The 20,650-nt window shown below is 43.6% G+C and overlaps 2 protein-coding genes across 9 annotated transcripts in view; both read right to left on the reverse strand.

Moving 5' to 3' along the window:
* Window positions 1–1,294: 1,294 nt before the first annotated feature.
* LOC140268700 (zinc finger and BTB domain-containing protein 14-like) lies at window positions 1,295–4,026 on the reverse strand. The gene is made up of 2 exons (XM_072363660.1): window positions 3,914–4,026; window positions 1,295–3,311 (listed from the first exon to the last, which is right to left on the reverse strand). Exon 2 carries the CDS (start codon window positions 3,286–3,288, stop codon window positions 2,122–2,124), a length of 1,167 nt encoding a protein of 388 aa, XP_072219761.1. The 5' UTR covers window positions 3,289–3,311; window positions 3,914–4,026; the 3' UTR covers window positions 1,295–2,121.
* A 1,290-nt stretch (window positions 4,027–5,316) lies between these two features.
* Window positions 5,317–20,650, reverse strand: part of epb41l3b (erythrocyte membrane protein band 4.1-like 3b) — a 42,112-nt gene continuing 26,778 nt past the window's right edge. For 3 of the 8 annotated variants that reach the window (XM_072364478.1, XM_072364482.1, XM_072364479.1), the window contains 13 exons: window positions 20,575–20,628; window positions 19,599–19,634; window positions 19,137–19,202; window positions 18,283–18,471; window positions 16,922–16,984; window positions 15,650–16,390; window positions 14,890–14,922; window positions 14,640–14,717; window positions 13,129–13,212; window positions 11,610–11,708; window positions 11,009–11,089; window positions 10,572–10,687; window positions 5,317–6,366 (listed from right to left, as the gene is read on the reverse strand). In XM_072364478.1, the coding sequence (XP_072220579.1) occupies window positions 10,577–10,687; window positions 11,009–11,089; window positions 11,610–11,708; window positions 13,129–13,212; window positions 14,640–14,717; window positions 14,890–14,922; window positions 15,650–16,390; window positions 16,922–16,984; window positions 18,283–18,471; window positions 19,137–19,202; window positions 19,599–19,634; window positions 20,575–20,628 (1,635 nt within the window). In that variant the 3' untranslated portion in view covers window positions 5,317–6,366; window positions 10,572–10,576. The remainder of the gene's footprint in view (window positions 6,367–10,571; window positions 10,688–11,008; window positions 11,090–11,609; window positions 11,709–13,128; window positions 13,213–14,639; window positions 14,718–14,889; window positions 14,923–15,649; window positions 16,391–16,921; window positions 16,985–18,282; window positions 18,472–19,136; window positions 19,203–19,598; window positions 19,635–20,574; window positions 20,629–20,650) is intronic. The other 5 variants (XM_072364480.1, XM_072364483.1, XM_072364481.1 and 2 more) reach the window with 4 other exon arrangements.

Consider the following 20,650-nt stretch of genomic DNA (forward strand, 5'->3'; position numbering starts at 1 on the left):
GTAAAGAGAGATGACCTTTTGAGCCTTTGCGCCACTCAATGCACCAACAATGTGACGTGAATCATGTCTGTGAAGGTTTATTGATTAGGCCTCAAGGTGGAGATAGTGATCAGACCTTTATGGGACTGAGCGATCAGACCTTTATGGGACTGAGCGATCATTGATTTTACCCACTGCGACAGGTCCAGGCGTCCTCGGATGAGTCGGGTAGCTCTCTGCTGTGATGATACAGACCAAACGCTTCAATTTTTCAATTAGTGGGACATTTGCATAGAAATGTAACGCCGTACGTGATCTTATGATCCCTTTTGACAGCCTGCAGGTCCAGTCTGAGCCGCTGTGGACCTCAGAGCAGGTCAAATTTAATATTCTATATAATAAGTGGAGCTAAAATACAAGTCATATTTAATCCTTAGAAGAATGTCCAACTATCATTTTTTGGATATCGCTCACCTGGGTCCACGTCCCGTGTATACTTTGGAGTTTAAAAGTGGGAAAATAATGCACGGACACTTTTTTTCACAGAGATTTTACCTGTTTAACTCGGTGCTGGGGCCTGTGCTGCCAGGAAGCGTTCAAAGCATTAGAAAATACTTCAACCAGGGCTGTCATACAAATATTTGTGATAAAATATTCATACGTGGTCATTTTAATGCCAAAATTCTATCACAGGCCTTAATCTTTCCTATTCTATGTATCTGAACATTGCAAAAATTGCACATGGCAGACGCGACGTGTCGGCAGCAAAAAGACAGACTTGCAATGAGGTGACGTCATTAAACCAGTCAGCGGGCTCTGTCAGATGTGGAAAAACCAGCCATCTGTGTCGGTTTCTCCCACCTGCTTTCAAACAGGTGAGTGTAGACGCCGACTGAACCGTTAATCACGACAAGCTTCACCTCCGACGTGTGCAAAGATCACTTTCTGGGTCACGAGTCAGAAGACAGAAGAGACGATGATGTGCCAAACAAGAGAAATTAAGACGAATCTCTGACATTTTCAGCTTTATCAACCCGGCATGGCAGAGGAGTGGTAACGGCCCATTCAGCTGAATCAGGGAAACATCTAAAAGATGCAGGAGAGGGGGTCAATGACATGAAAACACTGATTTAACCGACTTTAAAAGACAAAGTAGCCTTTTAATGCCCCTCTGGTATCCTCTTAAAAACTGTGGATGCTGCATTTAAGCCATTGTTGTGGCACAGCTACCATTACCGGGTGACTGCATGCCACGAATCCTACAGAGCGCCCTCAGCCCCTGTTCCACCAAAAAAACCAAACTCTGCAACAACAATAAAACACAGCAAATGGTGTTTATTGTCAAAGTGGAGGAGTAGGACAATGTTATATGTGCATAATTCATTATTGTGTACTCTAGTTGTGCAACAAACTAAGCTACAGTATATATACAGACACCTATCATTAACTGTTGATAGCTGGATGACAGTTATACTGTATAACAGTAAATCTAGTTGGCCGGTTGCTTGGGCAGGACAGCCTCTGGAGGCCATCCGTCGGAGGCCCAAGACTTTGGTATCATCTGCGCCAAATGCGAAATGGTGACTCTTACTCTTACAGTGTAATATCAATCAATACAACTAAACACATCCATTTAAAACATCCACATGAATATACTCAATGCAACATATGTTATGCAGAAAAATCCCTCCCCTGTACCCCCCCCATCCCCCTCCCCCGACTCTGCTTCTCTCTTTTATCTCCATAAAATCCAGTAAAGGTTAAACAAACATTTAAATGTTACATATCTCATTAAAGTAAAAGAGAATAACGTTATGAGAACCCTCGGTCTAGATAGCGACGATGCTTTGTGAAAAATATACGTATAGTAGAGTGAACTAAACATTTACATGACTTTACAGGTGGAAAGGAAACATCGCTCTGACATAACTCTTTAGAATAATAATAATAATACAGCCCCACAGTCTTATGAACATGCTATGATCTCGTTACTCACTCCGATCACTGTCCGTGTGACTCGAGGCCACGCAGCCCGTCACCGGGTCGTGGTTGTGTCAGTGTGTATATACGTGGGTTTTAGGTGTGCATGTATGGGTGTCAGTATGCCGAGGTGTGTGTGTGTGTGTGTGTGTGTGTGTGGGCTCAACAGTCCCCCGAGTTGTGCGAGTGTGGCCCAGTCTCCATTTTCCAGTCTCTCTGGTCGGTGGCGTCTCCCTGGCCGTGCTGGGAGGCGACGGGCGACATCTGTCTGCGGGGGTTGCCGCTGTGCATGGTGTTCCAGTGGCGCTTCAGATCCGACGCTTTGATGAAGGCCTTGTCGCAGGAGCCGCAGTTGAAGGGCCGCTCGCCCCGGTGCTGCCGTTCGTGGTCTTTCAGGTGGGACTTGTGCTTGAAGGCCTTTTCGCACATTTGGCAGGCGAACGGCCTCTCGTTGCTGTGGACCCTCTCGTGCCTCTTCAGGTCGGGGCCCCTGATGAAGGCCTTGCCGCACACCACACAGCGGTGCGGCTTGAAGCCCGAGTGGATCTTCAGGTGCTCCTTGAGGTGGGCGGCGGTGGTGAAGGCTTTGGGGCAGTGCTCGCAGCCGTACGGACGGTTGGCCGTGAGCAGACGCTCCTTTTTGGCGTTGTGGTCCATGGGCTTGGCTCCGGTGCTCTGGCAGGAGCCGTGGTCACGGTGGCCATACAGCAGGTACTCCAGCTTCATGTCGCTGGAGGTGGAGGAGCCCCAGCTGTGGCTATGGGGGTCTTTACCCATGTTGGTGTTGTAGTTGTGCGGCTGAGTCACATGTGAGCCACCAGGCCCCATGCCGTCCATCCCCTGGTCGTAGAAGCTGTTCTTCCTCACCTCCTCCATGGCCAGCTCCTTCAGGATGGCATCCTGCGCTCTCATCCCATGGTCACCCGGAGCCTGGTTCTCCCGGGTCTTCATGTTGGTTAGCTCGCGTTTCTGAGTGCACAGGTTATCCAGGAAGTTGATCCCCAGGATCTGACCCGATGACATCATCATATTGATGTCCTTCTTCCTCACTGCCAGCCGGGCCGTGTACATGTAATTCAGCACCTCTTCGAAGATATCAGAGCGGATGAAGTCCAGCTCCACGATGGAGTTGTCCTCGTCGCTCTGTTTCTTGAACAGCTTCTTAAAGTAGTTGCTACAGGCTGCCAGGACACAGCGGTGAGCCCTGAACTCGATGTTCTCCACCACCACCACCACATCACAGTGCTCACCTTCCATCCTCTGCTGGTTTAGCATCTTCAGAAAGGTGGCTTTATGGTCATAGTCGATATATCTCAGTAGATCAGACATGCTGCAGGTCGAATAGGAGCAACCTGCAGAGGAAAAGCAGCAGACTGTCAAATATTTTGCTTTGCAAAGATGCACGTAAGCGTCCTGCACAGCTGAGGGGTGGAGCTCTATCTACATGCCCTGTACAATATACACAAGGTAAGAGGATAAGACACCACGAATTATCAGAGGAACACGCAGTCAAAAGCTCATCTGTTTGTAAACGATCACCAGTAAGCCAAAGAGTGGAGAAAAGTGGCTGAATCAATCATGCAGAAACCCTTCGGGAAAAAAAATACGACAGGCCCGAGAGCGAAACGAGCCGCAGCGGAGCTCGGGAAGAAAAAAAAACACAAACACAAACAGCAACAAACAGACGCTCTTTTCTTTGCGCAAGAGACGCGTTTTCGGTGCAGCGCTTGCGTGACAGTCGCTCTGCATGCAAAGAGGAGAACCTCAGCGAGAATATTTCACATTTCACTGCGCCCAGCCATTTTGGTCACCAAGCCTCCATTGGCATGTTTGTGCTGCTTGAAAGTCAGTTCACAAACAGCGGCGGGAGCGGCGGCGAGCAAGCGGCCGAAACGCGCGGCGCTGTTTTCCGCGCCAACCCGAGAGCACGAAGACAAGATAAAAGTAGAAATACCCAAAGCCTGAACGCGATCCCCGTGTTGTCACGCAAGGTAGTCGACGACGATCCCGATCCAGAGCTGTCGTTTTTCCTCTTCCTCCTCTTGTTGTGACTGTGGGGCTTCACAGGAAATGCAGCATTGTTCTGCTGCCACCTACAGCACCGGAGAGAGTACTCCACCCAGATCGTCTATGCATGAGCAGATGAGCCACTCTGCGCCGGAAAGTCAGACCAATTCTCTGGTTTGGGATTGTAACAACGTTACAATCGGTTATTTTGGTCTCATTGTTGTTGTTGTTTATACGCCTCTTCAGTAGAATACCATAAATAAATTAAGAAAATGAAATCAGTCCTAAATCTAAACCTTAAATGACTAATTCTGGGTGTGTTTGGCAAAGAACAACAGATTTTCTATCTTCCACAGCAGTGTTATAAAGCTTTGTGTTTTGTGTGCGTATGATAATATCATTCAAGACATTGGTTTGAATATTTTAGACGTTTCAAACTCAAAGAGCTGCTTTATGTGTAAGTCAGACTACACATTTGAGTTTCCTTTGCCTTAAGAAGTGACTGTAAAGACAAACACAAAGTTATGAACCCCTAAAAAATACCCCCATATTATGAATATTCTTTAAATATGTGTGACTAACAAAAAACAAGGCACCCATTAGTGTCATTTAGCAAATAAAAAAACCTTATGTGGTATATTTATGTTAGATACAATATCATATATTTCTGGTAGTTTAACTGATTATTTCACCAAATTGGTGGCAGTCCTGATCAGGGACTACTTCTGTAAATTTCAGCCTCGTCGCTGCACATACAGTTATTGTAATTGATTAATAACTACATTGTACTATTACATTTTTTTTTTAAATTATCGCACAGCTCCACGCCGACTATAAGAGTTTCCTCTTTCTTTTTGAAAATCTTCGGCACGCAAACACGTTCTCAAGGGGCGGAGCTTCGCGTCTTCGGTATAATTACCATTGGCTGAGAAAAAAAAAGCCTGTTAATTAGCCTGTGGGTTCTCCTATTAACCGGGCAATTAAGCGTTCAGGGCGTTTGATGTAATGAATAATCCAAACACCGCGGGTTTTTTTACCCTTTTGCCTCTCATTATTAAGTTTTTTTTCAACTTATAAAATGAGATTCTGTTCAACCGATTAAAAATAAAGTCTTAAGGCTTTTCCATTAGCCTAAAGCCTGTTTATCATGTTGAGAGACAGACAATCCTGCATCTGAAACTGTAGGATTTAATCAATTGGATTAGAGGAAAACAAAGACATTAACAAAATTTATAGTGAATGTACTAAATTAGCTGTACTACACATCATCTGACCTCATGTATATGGAAATGAGCAAATCTTAGCAATTAAAAGCAGAAATCAACAAACGGGTCCACTGTAGACTCAAGCTTTGGTACTGTGGTCATTTTATTATTTCAGAGGAAAAGGGCAAATTAAAGAGTAAATGCATTTTGTCACTTTTATTTCACTTTTCTGTGGAGAACATGGCTGTACATGAACACTATTCAGATGCATTTGAACAGAAAAGCGGACATGTTCAGGATGCTTGGGGCAGGGACAGATCTCTCTTGGCCTTGCATTTATTTTGGGCTGAGCTCAGCCATCTGAACTCCTCATTCATCACACAAAACTGGAAGTTGTGCAGCAGCCGGACTTCTAACCTGGAAAACACTCAAAGCCTGCAGGGGCACATAAAAACCTTTTTTTCTTTGATTCCTTGGCTTTTACCAGAACAGTCCAGGTGCGATGGTGTAAAGCAATTGATGAGAAACGGTAATAATGATAAAAAAAAAAAGAAGCTGAAATTACAAAAGAAAAGGAAAATGCAATTCAAGTAGACATGACATAAATCAACCGTGAAAGCCAATTTGCTCTTTTCCTTGGAAAGCTTTGATATGTACAGTGCTGAGCTGTAGTGGCATAAAAAAATTAAAATAAATCACTGTTGTCTTAAGGGAGTGAAGTAATGTTTTTGCTTTTGCAAATGAGGTTGGCACTTCTACAGCGAGGTTAAATAGTGTACGCTCTCTAACATGTACAGCCTACAGCGATTTGAAGTTTCTGGAGTGATGGCTTTAGTTCATAAATAAACATTGCTACAATAATTATCCTCAATAATCATAAAAATGCATCAAAGTCATAAGGCAGTGAAAGCAGACGGTTTGCTTGCTGCACACAGGGATTCGGCGTGCAGACAGATTTGGAAACCATTTGGAGAATCAGTTTTCAGTATGATCTTGCCATTAGTTTGAAAATGCAACATTGCGTCCTTCTCATGCAGAATGCATTTATATGCTTTGCAGGTGATGTTTGCGACGGGCAGCGAGCTGCAGTATTTGGAGGAGCTTTTGGAGTCGTCTGAGAGTCCAGATGTAGTAAGTGGAGTTGTAGATGTTGGGATCAGGGAGTTTGAACAGAAAGTGGCCCTCAGAGTTATTCCTGGAAGAGCAGAGGAGTCAAAAGTGAATACATCCTGCATGTTTAATCACCTCAGAGGCTTTACTGCCTCCGTGCAGCCTGCCAAACACTGAGAATGAGCCTGATGAAAGGTTGCAGCAGTTTTAACCACATAAACGGAGGCACAGACAGACCACTAAATGATAAAAAACACATACACACAACATAGACACACATGGGCTCGTTGGGCATCACACAGTTCCAAATTAATTCTTATACAGCACATTTAGGATCCTGCTGTCCATGTAGACTCCTTTTTCTAATCAATCTTGATGAAAAGTTATCCAAAGGCTGTCTAGTACCATCATGCTTTATTCAGTCACGTCTTTCTCAGAGAGAGCGGAAAAATTTGGAAAAGGGGCATTTAATGACAGGAATTTCTAAAGAGGGTTAAACTTGATGCAACTATTGTTAGAATGTAAAACATTAGATAAAGTGGAAATTAAGTTAACATATGGAAGTGTTAAGGTCATTTAAATTTAAATGTAACACTAATAAAAACTATTTAAAGATACAGGAGAGTTGGTGGATGCAAGCTGCTCCTTTTAAAACTGCTGCATTTATAAAGAGGTGGAGTGAGTGAGTGACCTCAGGTTACAGTGTTCAGCTGGACGTGACCTTCCAGAGAACCTGTCAACAGAGACACTAAAAGGCTGGGGCTAATAGTCTTTTTTGCCCAAGAAGCTTCCCTACTGAGTGAAATAAGCAGGAAGTATCTCAGTCATGATAACCACTGGTTGAATGTTCTAAAAGCTACTCGCTGCTGGATGACTTGGACCTGGCTTTTCTTCTCCCTGGTGCATAACCAACGGCATGGGAACATTTTGTACAGAGCTTATTAACAGGTTTTAGCAGGTTGTTGTGCACTTGTTCTGAGTATGCTTCAAATGCCAGTTGGTCAACCATAAAAAAAGATGGCAGTTCAGTTATTTCAAAGAGCTCAAATGGAATTAAAAAGATTTTTTGGAAGGTTTTTTTGTTTTGTTTTCCGAGGTGTTCCCAGACCAGAAAGGACATATGATCCCTCAAGCATGTTCTGGGTCTGCTTTCGGGCCTCCTCCCAGCCGGATGTGCCCAAAATAAACTTCAGGAGGCATCCTAATGAGATGCCTTAACCACCACCTTAGCCGACTCCTTTCAATGCGTATAAGCAGCTGCTCTACTCTAAGCTTCACACATTATCTCTAAGGCTAAGCCCGGCCATCCACCTCAGGAAACTTATTCCAGCCACTTGTATCCTCCATCTCATTATTTTGGTCAGTACCCAAATATAGTGACCATACTGTAGGGTGGGGTTGAGGGACGGACCTGTACATTGATGGCTTTCCCTTTCGGCTCAGCTCCCTTATCGCTATAATGAACCAAAGCAACACCTCCATTACTGCTGAAGAACCCTAATCCATCGGTCTATCTCTTGCTCCATCCAATCATTATTCGTGAACAAGATCATGAGCTACTTAAACTCCTCTCCATGAACACCACAAACAGGATGACAAGGGGCAGCCATGGCGGAGTCCAATACATAAACAACCTTGTGGCAAGGCTGCAGACACCAGATGTCATTTTGGTTTTATAGGGACCTAAAAGCCAGCAACAGCGACTCCGGTACCCGTACAACAGGGTTGTTCTTCAAGTCCACAAAACACACGAAGACAGGGGGGTCAAAATCCCATGACCCGTCAGCAGCTCTGCGAGGGTAAACATCTGGTCCACTGCTCTACTACCCGGTAAACAAGCACACTGCTCCTCCTGAATCTATGGTTGGACAACAGGTCCAGTGTTCACGAGGGTTTACGGTGCCAACAACACGGTTGTTTCAATGTGAGAGCAGATGACTGAGCTTTCCAAACTCCAAGTAATACCCAAAGTGAGGCCCCAAATCCAGACAAATAATGGATGCAGGACGGCAGCAAAAGTTTAAACCATTTCTTCAACTGATCATCATGGAGAATGTGAGCTCACTAGCAAATAAAACGAACAGGCCTGGAATGTTGAAGAGGACAGAGCAGGAGTCTCAGGAATGCAGTATAATAGATTTCACTGAGACGTGGCTGCGGGAACATATTTCACACTCCAACACTTCTCTACTCGCCTTTCAGACAAACCACAGACAGAAACTGCAGACATAGCAGCAAGAGTAAAGGAGGAGGGATTGCAGTGGTTTCCAACAACGAAGCGTCTCTTTGTCTCTGATATATTGAACTTTTGACAGCTTGTTTCCACCCATGTTGTGTACGGAGAAAGCTCCCCGCAGATGCTTCAACATCTTGTTGGGTGGTATTTATAGGTGTGGTTGCTCATTTTGGTCTTAGATGTTGGTGCTCCAGTTGTTCATCTTTAAGGATCCCCATAAATATTGAGTGAAGGAGCGGATTTATCTTCACAGAATCTAGAAATAATCTAAAAAGTTGATCGCAGGATATGCTCTTCATATTTCAAACAGTGATATTTCTAAGAAAAGAATGATAAGGCAGTAATAGGATTTGAAGAGTTTTGTTGGTCACATGACTGCTTTACTGCAAATAAAGAAACAGGAAACCATCTCAGGGACCCCTCTGTGATGATTTTTTAAAAAACTTTTGGTGAATAAAGCATGACTTGAGAAACATGTTCTACTTTTTAGAAACTTGCACTTTGCTGAGTGCATTGTTAAAATGAGTAACTGTTGCACTTTTGCTGCTACATTTTTCATATTCTGGCCCATAATGTGCATCTGAAATGGAAAACTGACGAGCAGAAAAGAAACACACACGGAGAAAACATGTAGTAAAGGGTTAGTGCTTTTCAGACAGACAGTCAGACGTAGACATTAAACTGCACGCACACACACAAATGACTGAGGGCAAGGCTGCAGAGACAAAGCCAAGCATTCCCATGTGGTGAGTCACGCAGGCATACACATGCATGCTGGCTCATCCCAAGCCCTGCGCCTTGGAATCGTAACAGTCCGACACAAATGAAACACGTTTCAGACCCAAAAGGTAAATCAGAGGAAACAAGACAGTGATCGGCTTCCACATGTAGAAAATGCTTAGGAGACAATTAAATGACAAGTTCCTTCACGCAGGTCCTCACCGAACAAAACCCTCAAAACACCGACAGTGGACAAGTTGAAACACAAACGGCTGCATTCGTGGAGGCCCTACAACGACAGCCGCTGACCTATTTTCTTCCACACAAAAGGAAAAAACAACTAAGAGGAAGATTAAATTGTTGTAAACACAGGTGTCCTGGAAACACGGTTTAAACACCTCAGGGATGAACTCCCGTCTCAGGCTTAGATTTCTGTGAAGAGTGGACTCTTCGTGCTTACGTGCCACACAAACATATACAACTACCGACTTTAGATGACTGGCTTTTCCTGAAAGCCTTGCTGCAGATAATGGTTACAGTTTTTCAATCTGAAATTCGGATGAAAAAGCCTAACGCATGCTCAGCGGTAGCAGGAGTTTCAGGAAAAACAGCCTTAATGAAATAATTAAAATATCAGTCAGCTTCTTTGGAAGCTGGTTCATCAGCTAGCGTATGAGCTGAAAACAGTCTGTGTACACAAAAGATCAGATTTCAGTATGTATGGGTAGGTTTGCAGTTCACAGGCCGAGATATCTGAGAAGCAGAAGCCAGTTCAGCCGGTATTTAATCTCTCATCACCCTTTGTGGGCCCTCACAATGTGAACACAACAATGTATGGAAATGCATTGACAGAATACTGTGCAACATGACGGCATTGTTGCTGATGTTTCATACTCCTTTTTTTATTTTTTAGATTATTTGGAGAAAATAAAATATCAAAGATTGCAATTTAGATTTGAGAAGCCAAACTGTCTGTGGTTCATTGTGTCAACACTGTAGCTGCTTTAGTAAAGAGATTAAGTTGCTTGCCAGCAGGGGGCAATGTTGCAGCCAAATGAAAAGAGATTGCATGGGAGTGTCAGCAGCATTACAGTAAAGGTTCTAAAGCTTTGTCATTACCAGCTGAGACTATAACATCCGGTCTGTGTGTAAACAGGCACCAGCAGTAATTTTTCCCGGAGCAGAGCTGGAGAATGACAACATCATAATGCACAAGCTGCAAGTGCTACAGAAGCAGGGTTATCTGGACCAGTTAGAGGAAGTGCTGATGGGAAAGCTGCATGCGAGAGCCCAGACTAAACCGGACAGGGCAGACTGGGGTCTCGTTGTCTTACCTGGGTCAGTCCTCCCCCTCCTCAGGTGTGATCTCTGTCTCTTTATGAACCACTACTTTGGTCACTGACATGTCAGGATGCTGTTCTTTAGCCTCCTTTATGGCCTGAGCCAGAGCCTATATACAGGAGTGCAGCGCCAGGAGGGAACACCAGGGGGAGACAGAGAACGGAGAAGGGCGGGGAGGGAGCGGGGATGTTGGGATTGTAAGTCAGTTTGCCAACAGGGAAGTCACCTTTCAGTCACATCTGTCATAGTTTCAGTATTGTTAGGCTGCATTAGGAGTTAATAATGTAATTAAAATGTCAATATGTGGCTGCGTGCAAAGTGTATCTTATGGCTCTGCTGGTCACTGTTCAGTACTTTAAAAAAAAAAAAATTGTTTATTATGTCAAAAGAATATTAAGGATAGCAGAGAATAAAGGAACGACGTGAAAACCTCATCATGGTCAATGTCTGCGTCTCCTGTGATGACGATCCTCTTCTCGATTCTCGTCTCTGATATCCCTCCTTTCACCATCTGACCAACAGGAAACGCAGACAGTTTTCTGTTTCATGTTAAACTATCCTCTACCTTCAGTTCAAAGACAAATGTTCAGGGGGCATCCCTGTAAGTTTGGGGTTTCCACTCTGTGATTTGCCAATATTTTGGAATAAATTTGAAATACAAAACAGCCAGAAAGAAAAGCAGCTTTTTCTTCCTTTGAGGCCATTTTGAATGAGATTTTCAGACTAAAAGTCTTCAGTATTCCACACGATAACATCACCTTCCAGCTTTTAGTGCTCAAGCTGGCTATAAAGACACAAACATGGTGGTCAGAGAGTGGATAAACATTTGCATAAAAAGCCTCATTAGGTTTGTTACTGCTCTCCTCAGGCTACAAGTGAGAAAAATATACACGTCTTGGCCCCACTTTTATTCCATGTAATCATGTTTTAATTGTCCAGTAAGCAGAGAGTCGCTCAGGAAAGTAGCAGCTGTGGAACTGTTTGAGTCTTCCTATGTTAAAGAGCTACAGAGACAACAAATGCTCCCTGACCTTTGTGATGTGTGTGGTTGTCGTGGTGCTGGTGGTTTCCGAGGTGATGGTCTGAGCACTCAGTAACACCCCGGGGTCTGCGTCACCATTAGTGTCAACCTATCAAGCAAAAACACCCCAGATTTGTACTTCGGATAAAGTCACTATAGCACATTTTTAAAGTTAATTTTTACTTGTATTCAGCTGTAGCCCTTAAGCTCAGTTTACTTCTCATCAGCAAAGCAGTGAAAGCCCCATTGTGTTTGGCCCCATTCAAAGTGCAACAAACCGTAAGAACCAGAAACATGAAACCTTAAATAAAAATACCCGGAGCCTGAAGTCAACATGTCTCACTGTAATAAACACGCATCTAAAGACTTAAATGACCTTCAGTTCCCAGGGAAATTTCTTTATCTGCATCAGTTTTAACAAGCAAATCAAAACAATCAATAAAAGACAGATGAATAAGGAGCTAAATACATAGATCTCTAGATTCTCATGTTCTCATATTCTCACGTTTGCAGCACATCATCGTTCATTTATGACTCCCTGCTGGCTGCAAAGAGAGTTTAACGCACAGGACTGTACAGCAGGCTCATCATCACGATGAGAGAATGCTTTCAGACTCTAATCGAGTCATTTTCTTGGCACCGTGAAAGACATTGTTGCTATTGCCAAATGTAACAGAGCAGTTAGGCATTTTTGTGACGAGTGCATTTCAAGTGTCTTGAGCCGTCTGTGCTGTGGTATTACTGTGTTATGTCATGTGTATTACTTTTAGCATGTTAATGTCACACCACTACTGATGCTTGAGTCCTCTCCCTGGGAATCATGGGAAAAACAAACTACTAAATCTGTAATTCTATACAAGATAGTTCCTACTCAAAAAATATATTAACAATAGAAACATTTATTTATGGTTTATATTGTCGAGGAACTGGTAAAAACAACATTTAAATATCTTCGAACATTAGCAAATCTGTGACAGAATCCCAACGACACCTGATGATGTGTGTATCTGATGGGTTCACAGAGTCCATCGATTCTACTTTTTACACTTTGCTGTCGGATACTTTGAGTTTACTGTAAAATGTATATAAAATCTCACTATACAGTGCAGCATCATGTTTTTTTATGTTATGCAACTATTTGACATTTTGCACACGATTGATTCCAATGTCAGTTTAAGAAGTATTAAAGCCTTAAAGTGTCAATAACAACCAACTCTGCCGTTTCATTCCAGTTTCACTGATCTCGCCTTTCAGGCCCGACACCACCTTTACAGTTTAGATTTTTTTGTGACAACAGCTGCTCCTTTTGGCTTTCCAGATAACGTTTCTCCACTGTATGCCGCCTCAGCACCAAACGGCAGGCATTTGGCAACTAGCCGAGCATTTAGCTTCTAAAAACTGGATATTTTCCTCAAGAAGAAACGGAGAGCAACAAAATTCCTAAAAGGAGAGTGAACACTGGTCTTGCAGTCATCTGGTGGACATAAACAAGGGTAATCATTGTAAAGTCAGACTGTGTTATTGTGCACCTCTGCAGCCTCGTAGGTGATAGTTTTTGTCTCCGTGTGGATCACAGGCGGGTCTTTGGCAGCCGCGTCCACGCTGTCAGGAGTCTAGTGGTCAAAAAGACAGAACAGGTACAGATGAGTGTCTGCAGAAGAAGACCAGTGTTTCCAAAACCCTCTGCACTCTATCACAGCAAGATGTCCTGCCTAAAATCAACTGTGACAGTGTTCACTTTCAACTGTGCCCTTTTGTTCTTGAAATAACACCCACTGATGTACATGAAATCAAATTGACACAAATAAGCTCCACATGCTAATAAAATATGCCAAATACAGTACAATACTGCAGGGTTTAAAAGTCTAAACAAGCATGCAGTCATGCATTAAAGTCTCTAATCTAGTCAAGGAGAGGGTGCTGAGGAATGTAAATCACAAGGTTTTGATCAAGTGTGTGCACCGTGTCTCATTAAAGCTTCTGTGTGCGGCATCAAAATGTGACATTAGGAGGTTGAGACATGTCCATGCTTTTGGTCGAGTTTGGGAACTGGTTACTGGTGGCAGATGGAGTCGCCAGGAGGGGAGGCGGTGGTAAGGTTACTGGGACTGAGCAGGGGCCACAGGAGCTGGTGCAGGGTTACCTCCAACTGAGACGTGTCTGTAGATGATGTAAGGGGCTCAGGCTGAGTTGCTTTGTGTGAGATAAGTTTCTGCTCTTCTTTCAAGACCTCAGTTTCTATTTCTTCTTCCATCGCATCCGACTCCTTTCCATTAAAACACTTGCCATTCTCTTGCAAATTAACTTCTTCCTTAATATAATCTTGTTCCGTCTCTGAATCAGTTGGTTCACCCTCTGGCATCTCCATTTCATCCTCAGAGTTCTCCACCTGAACATGGTAGTATTTCTCTTTCCTAAAGGGCAAACGGCCTGAAATCTTTGGAAAGGTATTTGGCTCTTCATCCTCTGAAAGCTGGAGGGCCCCTGGAGAACATTCCTCCACTTCTAACACTGTGGGGAGCACATCTACTTTAAAAAACTTCACTTCATCGAAGAACTGGACTCTCTTAACCTGCACATCCATCTGCTTTATCTCCCCAATAAGTTTCGAACCCTTCAATTCCTCCTCTATACACGCCAGATTACTTTCCTCTTCCCCGTCGTCCCCTTTGTCTTCCTTTTCACAAACTCTTACACGAACAGGATCAACAGTGAATCTAAAGCTGTCCGTTTCATCTCTCAGCAACAATACCTTGCCCTCCATAATTCCATCACCACCCGTTACTTCCTCCGATTCCTTCCGTGCTGCTGAGCTCAGCGCTGCAGACTCTTGCAGAACACTCTCTTCTAACCCAGAACTTGTTGCTACAGGCTGCACATATGCACACTTCTCTACCCGCTCCACAGAAGCAGGGGGATCTCCTGAACTATAACCACTCATTTCTGACTGTGACCCTGCCACACAGTCTAGCTCCCTGCTTTCAGGATCTGCCGCCACTGTGAGCTCGGCCTCTGCAGCCTTTGCCGTCTGGATATTCACCGTTGGCTCTGTTGACTTGACCGGTGCTGCTTCCGTCTCCGTGGCAACCACCGCCTTCTCCTCCTGATCAGCTGATGCCTGTGAATGATAATTGCAGCTTTAGATAATGTCGCTGCATCATCTTCATAAAACAAATCCAAACACTACAAAGAAAGAAAGCGGTTATGTTGGACAGGTTTTCACTGCTTAAATCCTGACAGAACGACATAGTGGACGACAAAATTTACAAGGAACAGAGAGGTGTGGTCACCTTTTGAAAGGAGGAGACCAATCCCAGGGTAGACTGAATGGATGGACACCAGAACAGAGAGAAAGGTACAGAAAAGAGTCAAAAGTCATACTGAACAGTAAAAGAAAAAAGAAAAAAAAGGTGGAAAGGTTTGAAAAGTTAGGATTGTATGGAATACCGAAATGTAGCTTATTAAATGCTCCGGACAATGAATATCCAGCTTTAGAATCTAAAGAGTCAATTTCAACTAAGCTGTTTCAGAACAGAGAAAATATCTCTTGAGGTAGATCCATACAATCTTTTTTTCCCCCTGACTCGTCTCTGAGGGTGAGGGGATTTTAGGGGATGAGGCGGCAAAAGCTGCGGCGGTGGCACCCGGCCAAAGGCTATGAAGTCACCGCTTTCAGGGAACTGAAAGGAAGAAATGGTGTAGCTGAGCAAAACGGCTCCCATTTCTTTCCTTATCGGCTGCGGGAGTCAGCTGCTCGGGTATGGAAAGCTGTTTTAGCTGGAAACCAAAAAATAAATAAAATAAACCCAAAACAGTTTGTGTCGAGTAAGAAGCAGCAGGCTGAATTGCAACAGAAACTGGAGGCTTTGGAAGTGTGAGAGTAAACTCTGGGTGTTAGGGGGCCGTTAGCCATGCACAGGGCTTGATAACACTGTTGTTAGACTGGTTTGGCTGCTGCTGTTGCTGGAAGGGAGGCAATGGGAGCAGGTGGTGGAGATATGAAGGGAGGCAGCCAAAACTGAACTGTTGCTTTTAGCTTTCATACAGTACCCCTGCTAAGGATGCAGCTGAAGATTCAGAAAGTGTAATCTGAGTCAGACTGGGTTTCGGTGGCTCAGACTGGACTTCAAAGGTGGAGAGTTCTGTCTTCTGCTGCAGCCCATCAGAAGTCTCCACCACTTTTACTTCCTTAACAGACACACTGATGACCTCAGAAGCCTCCGTCTTCACGTCCTCTGAAATCCACGATGCCATTGCCTTCTTAGGAGAGTCAATACCTTTAATATGAGTCATGTCATCAGTTTTTATCTCCACAATTGGACTCCACCTCTTGGCTACTGCAGTGAGGCCTTGTCCAAGAACAGAAATGTCTTCCTTTAGAGTTTCTGTCTCTTCAGATGCAGACAGTATTTCATTCTTGTCAGTTTCCAACTCTCCCAGGACAACAAGCTCCTCTTTTTCTACCAAAGCACTTGTCTCTTTGCCCTCAGTGTCTGCTTTTTCCTCCGCCTCCTTCAAGATAATGAGCGTGCCCTTCTTGTCACTGATGGCCTGGGATACTTCCTGTCTCACAGCTCCGGGGCTGATCTTTACCACCGACCTCTCGGACACCTCTTCCTGGGAGTCCGGGGTTTTCTCTTCCACCTCCTCCCTCAGGGTCCCGTCCAGGAAGACGTCGTCATCCATAGTGGTTGACATACTAATCCCGTGAGGCCCTGAGGAGGTGGCCCCATCTGTTATGATACTGTCTGCCACGTATTTCACCAGATATCCTGCAACCTGGGGAGCAGCCTGAGGAGACACTTGACTTATTGGAGAAGGATCGTTCAAGTTAATGGACAGAGGGCATCACACAACCAATACATGCTGGAAATAGGCTCTACAGAGTTGCTCCTCGTATTGAATTAACACAAACACACACGCAGACTGAGCTCGACAAGTACGTGCATCAAGTTTCAGCTGGGATGTAGCTTAGCTTTTAATCCTGTTTTTTTCTGTGCAAAAAGAGAATTTTATCTCTAAACAAACAATGAATCAAAACAGTAATAACTGAAATATTATCAGTAACTAGTGACTACAGCTGATGCTGATCTAAAGACGCTAGGGCAAAGATTACATTTAAAATGGCTTTCACTTTGTCAGAAATGAGTAAATCAATCAACAAAAATGTCAGAAACTCTTGTGTTATACAGCACCAGCAAAGTAAGAGCCAAACAATGTCCACATCCTTGTGAAGCTGGAAAGACAAAAGAGGCCAAAAGAAACAAAACAACAACAATACACCTACAAATTTCCTGGTATGACTAAGAGGAAGCAGCTTACCTCAGTGTCTTTATGTCCCGCCTCCTCTTTTGTCTGACCTCCGGCTGGCTGCTCATCGTTAGTCTGCAAGGAAATAAAAAGGTTGCATATATTCAGACAAGAAGTGACATGTCTGAAATAACCAAATGCTAAAATCAGAGCGTTCCGAACCCTGAAGCTCCACCAAAAGAAAAACATTCTTCATCCTCCACCGAGGATGTTGTTCGTGTTGCTCATTAGTCCATCAGATTCTCAAACACATCACAAGTAAAGGGGACACAGATGAAACTTACTACAATCACATAGCTGATATTTCCCATCCATTACAATGACAAATTCACATCATAATCAGTGAAAAATACGCAATCAACAGGAATAAACGTGCATTGAACTTCATTTGAGCACCGATTCGGAATAAGCTGCCTCTAACAAGGAACCCATTTTCTCTTTTAATGTGCACTGAAGCCATTTGAGATGTCAACACGAAGATTTCCGACCGGTCCGGGGCTCTCATATTTAGTCAGGATAGTGATTTAGTTTGGCGGGTGTTTCAAAAGGTCAGATTTTTCTCCCCTTCAGAAATCTATGTGTTTTGTAAATTTGTTACAGTGAGTGCAAATAGCCCCAAAGTCTCCACTGTTTTTAAAACCGGAAGAAACTGGGAACCACCAACACAATTCCAACAAGTCAAGGGTCACCGTAGATTCGTTCAAGACATCTTCTGTCCAGAAGGGAGAGAAATACAATGATTGGTGTGCCACTCCACCTGTGGAGTGGTCAGACTGAAGCAAGTCATGAAAAAAAAAAGGCACATTTAATACTATTGGGAATCTGCCAAATGGCACTAAAATGGCTCTCAGACCATAGGAGAGGCAAAAACCACCGCGTCTCATGAGATGACGATTGATGTACTTAGTCAAAATTCCCAACAGTGTCTGTTAAAGAAACAAGGCACTGAGCTTTACCATATAAATACAGTCAAGAAACCTGAAGATGGCAGTGAAATGACACTCCCCATCCAACCTGGTTGAGCTTGTAGGTCTCTGATGAGAAAAACGGAGAGAAACGTCCAAAGCAAATGGTGCTCAAGCTTCTAGGATAGTTTTCTACTTTCCAATGTCAAATTTGCATTCATGGGACATTTGAGTGTTTTCTTATTGGCAAACTGACAAGAAATAACTTCAGCGAGTCTGAAACAACTGTAAAATGTGCTGAACGAGACAGATTTGGATGTAATGTATACTGCTCAAGACGCCATGAAAATAATCTAAATGACTTATGAATCCTGAGACCGCTGCCTTTATTTTTGTAAACACTTCCTTGTTGGTGTCATGCTTCACACACACATGCCGTCACTCAGTCTGCTGTGGACTGCAGCTTACGTCCTGCGGTTCCAGCGGCACTATCATTGGTGCTTCATCCGCTCTGGGTGAACGTAGAGGGGACGAGGAAAGTCTCTTCTCCCACTCTGTTTGACCTGGCATGCTGCTGCCGCCAGTTTCCAGGAAGGAGCGCTTCAGTTCGCTGATGTTTGTCTGGTGTTTAACCACCTCCGGCGGCGGCTCCATGTCCTATAGGGGCCGGATGAACCGTGACACAGGGAGATGAGGGCAGGAGCAGCGCGGAGGGAACGACGGCCATGCTTTTATGTTTGCAACGGTAGCTTGCATATCCAATGAGTTAAAAAAAAAAAAAAGCAAAAAACATGTTGAGTAGCATGAATGCATCTCTTAGAAGGTCTGGAAACAAAACGTACGCTTTCGCAGACCTAAATCAGTTGCATTATCTGCTTCTTTGTTCTTTACATTCAACATTCAGAGGCTGTGCAGGCTACCTGTGCAGCAACTGGCAAAAAAACAGCAAAATAACAGCAAAGGGTCCAACCATATGACAGCCGATGACCACGCTTGTACTTAAATGCGATAAGGACATTTAAGACCAGCTTAAGTCAATGAAAATAAATGGTGTCATGCACGGATTTGCAGATTTAGTTTAACTAGTTTAGTTAAGCACAACACTCCCACATCCCATTAGAAGTTGACAGACTTACTTCCAACTCAGTTTTATTTGTTGTAACATGTATTCAAAACCCCACAGCAAGAACGAAATCCAAAAAAAAAAAAAAAAAAAAAGGATCTTGCACCATCACCTGTCAGTCTCATTAACCGTTAAGATTCTTCATAACAAAAATGCACCTGCATGCATTTTTTCAGTCATGCACCGTTTGCTTACCAACCTCTAGCATCAGATTACTATGTCTGATAAAAACGTTTTCCCCTTTTACTCGTCTTATGAAACTATACTGCAGAGACAAAAAGGGGAGAGGAATTTTAAAAAGGGTAATTAGGGGCTATAATGTGCAATCATCAATTCCAACTCTTGGGAGAAAATGGGAGTTTTGTCTTCAACAGTATGGCTGTAAATGACATGAAATGATGGGAGGAAAACATCTCACCCAAAGTAAAAAGACAAAACATCACTATCTTTATAAAGAAAAAAACCCAACACTTGATAGGTGAAGTGAATTCAGTGAATGATCAGCCTGATGTGTGCCGTGACCGTAAGTGTGTCAACAGCGGTGGCGGCAGGCAAGCAAAGGCGAAGGAAAAGAGCAAAGGGGCTGATGGCTGATTTGGTAGCAGTGCATCTGAGGGTGGTGCGATGCACTGAGCACGCCCATGAAGCGGGCCCAGTGTACCTGAGTCTGCGTCTCAGAGTCCTCATCTGCTTCCGACTGACGGCAAGTAAAGAGGAGAGCACAGAGACAGTTAGACAAGTTGTTAAAGAGAAGAGACACGTGGAAAAAAAATAAATCAGGGGAACAGAAAGTGTGCAGCAAGAAGCAGAGATGAGAAGGGAAAAGCACAGAACCTAACTGTCTGCTAACACCCTCCGCTGAGCAGCCTTAGCAACTGTTACTAGGAACTGAAGGCCTGTAAAGTGATGGATTTAAAAAATGTAGAGGGTGGATGCCTTTCCACTAAATATTCCAAAAGCAGAAGTAATATGGACTTTAACCTGCTCTAAAACACAGTAAAACAAATAGTATGCAAAGCTATCTGGCTTACCACCCACAGCAGTGACTGAATGCTGCTGCTGTAGAGAAGATTAACAAACCTACATTACTGCATGCTCTTAAGAGTTTAGATAAAAAGGCTCATGGCTGGTATTGTTGTTTTTCCAGAGGTTGAGTACATTTTAGCTGCTCTCTGCTGCTCTTAATGGTCTTGTTTTTATTCTCTTCCTCCAGCCTGCAGCCATTGCTCCTAAAACCCTTTGTTGTTGTCCAAAAGTCAACAAAATGGTTTTACTTAAGAGCATCAGAGTGTGAAATATGAGTAAAAACACTGTTTTCATTTCAGACTACATTATGCGTCAGCATTAGTGTGACAAATAAAGGGTGTGGCTCAGATCACAGCAGTTTGGAAACCAGTGAAAAAAAAATACATATTGAAAAGGATGTTATTGCAAAAATGAGGAAGTGTATTTATAGTCAAATAAAAAAGACACTCAACACATGAACCAAATGTAAAGAAAAAGGTCAATTGCATGCAAGTCATGCAGGATTTCAAGTGCACAGATTCTTCATAACATTTCAGTGAGCATTACTGAGACTTTTCCTTCTGCACTTCTTTGAGCCTGAAATAGAATACATCTTTCCCCAACGTACAAACCTCTGTGGCAGTCATCTCTCCATCAAAGGCAAAGTCAGTTTGTTCGCTGTCAGTCTACATTTGCAGACCAAACCAA

This window comes from Leuresthes tenuis, unplaced genomic scaffold, assembly GCF_036924035.1.
Source record: "Leuresthes tenuis unplaced genomic scaffold, fLeuTen1.0.hap1 SCAF_14, whole genome shotgun sequence".
In the NCBI taxonomy this organism is placed as follows: Eukaryota; Metazoa; Chordata; class Actinopteri; order Atheriniformes; family Atherinopsidae; genus Leuresthes; species Leuresthes tenuis.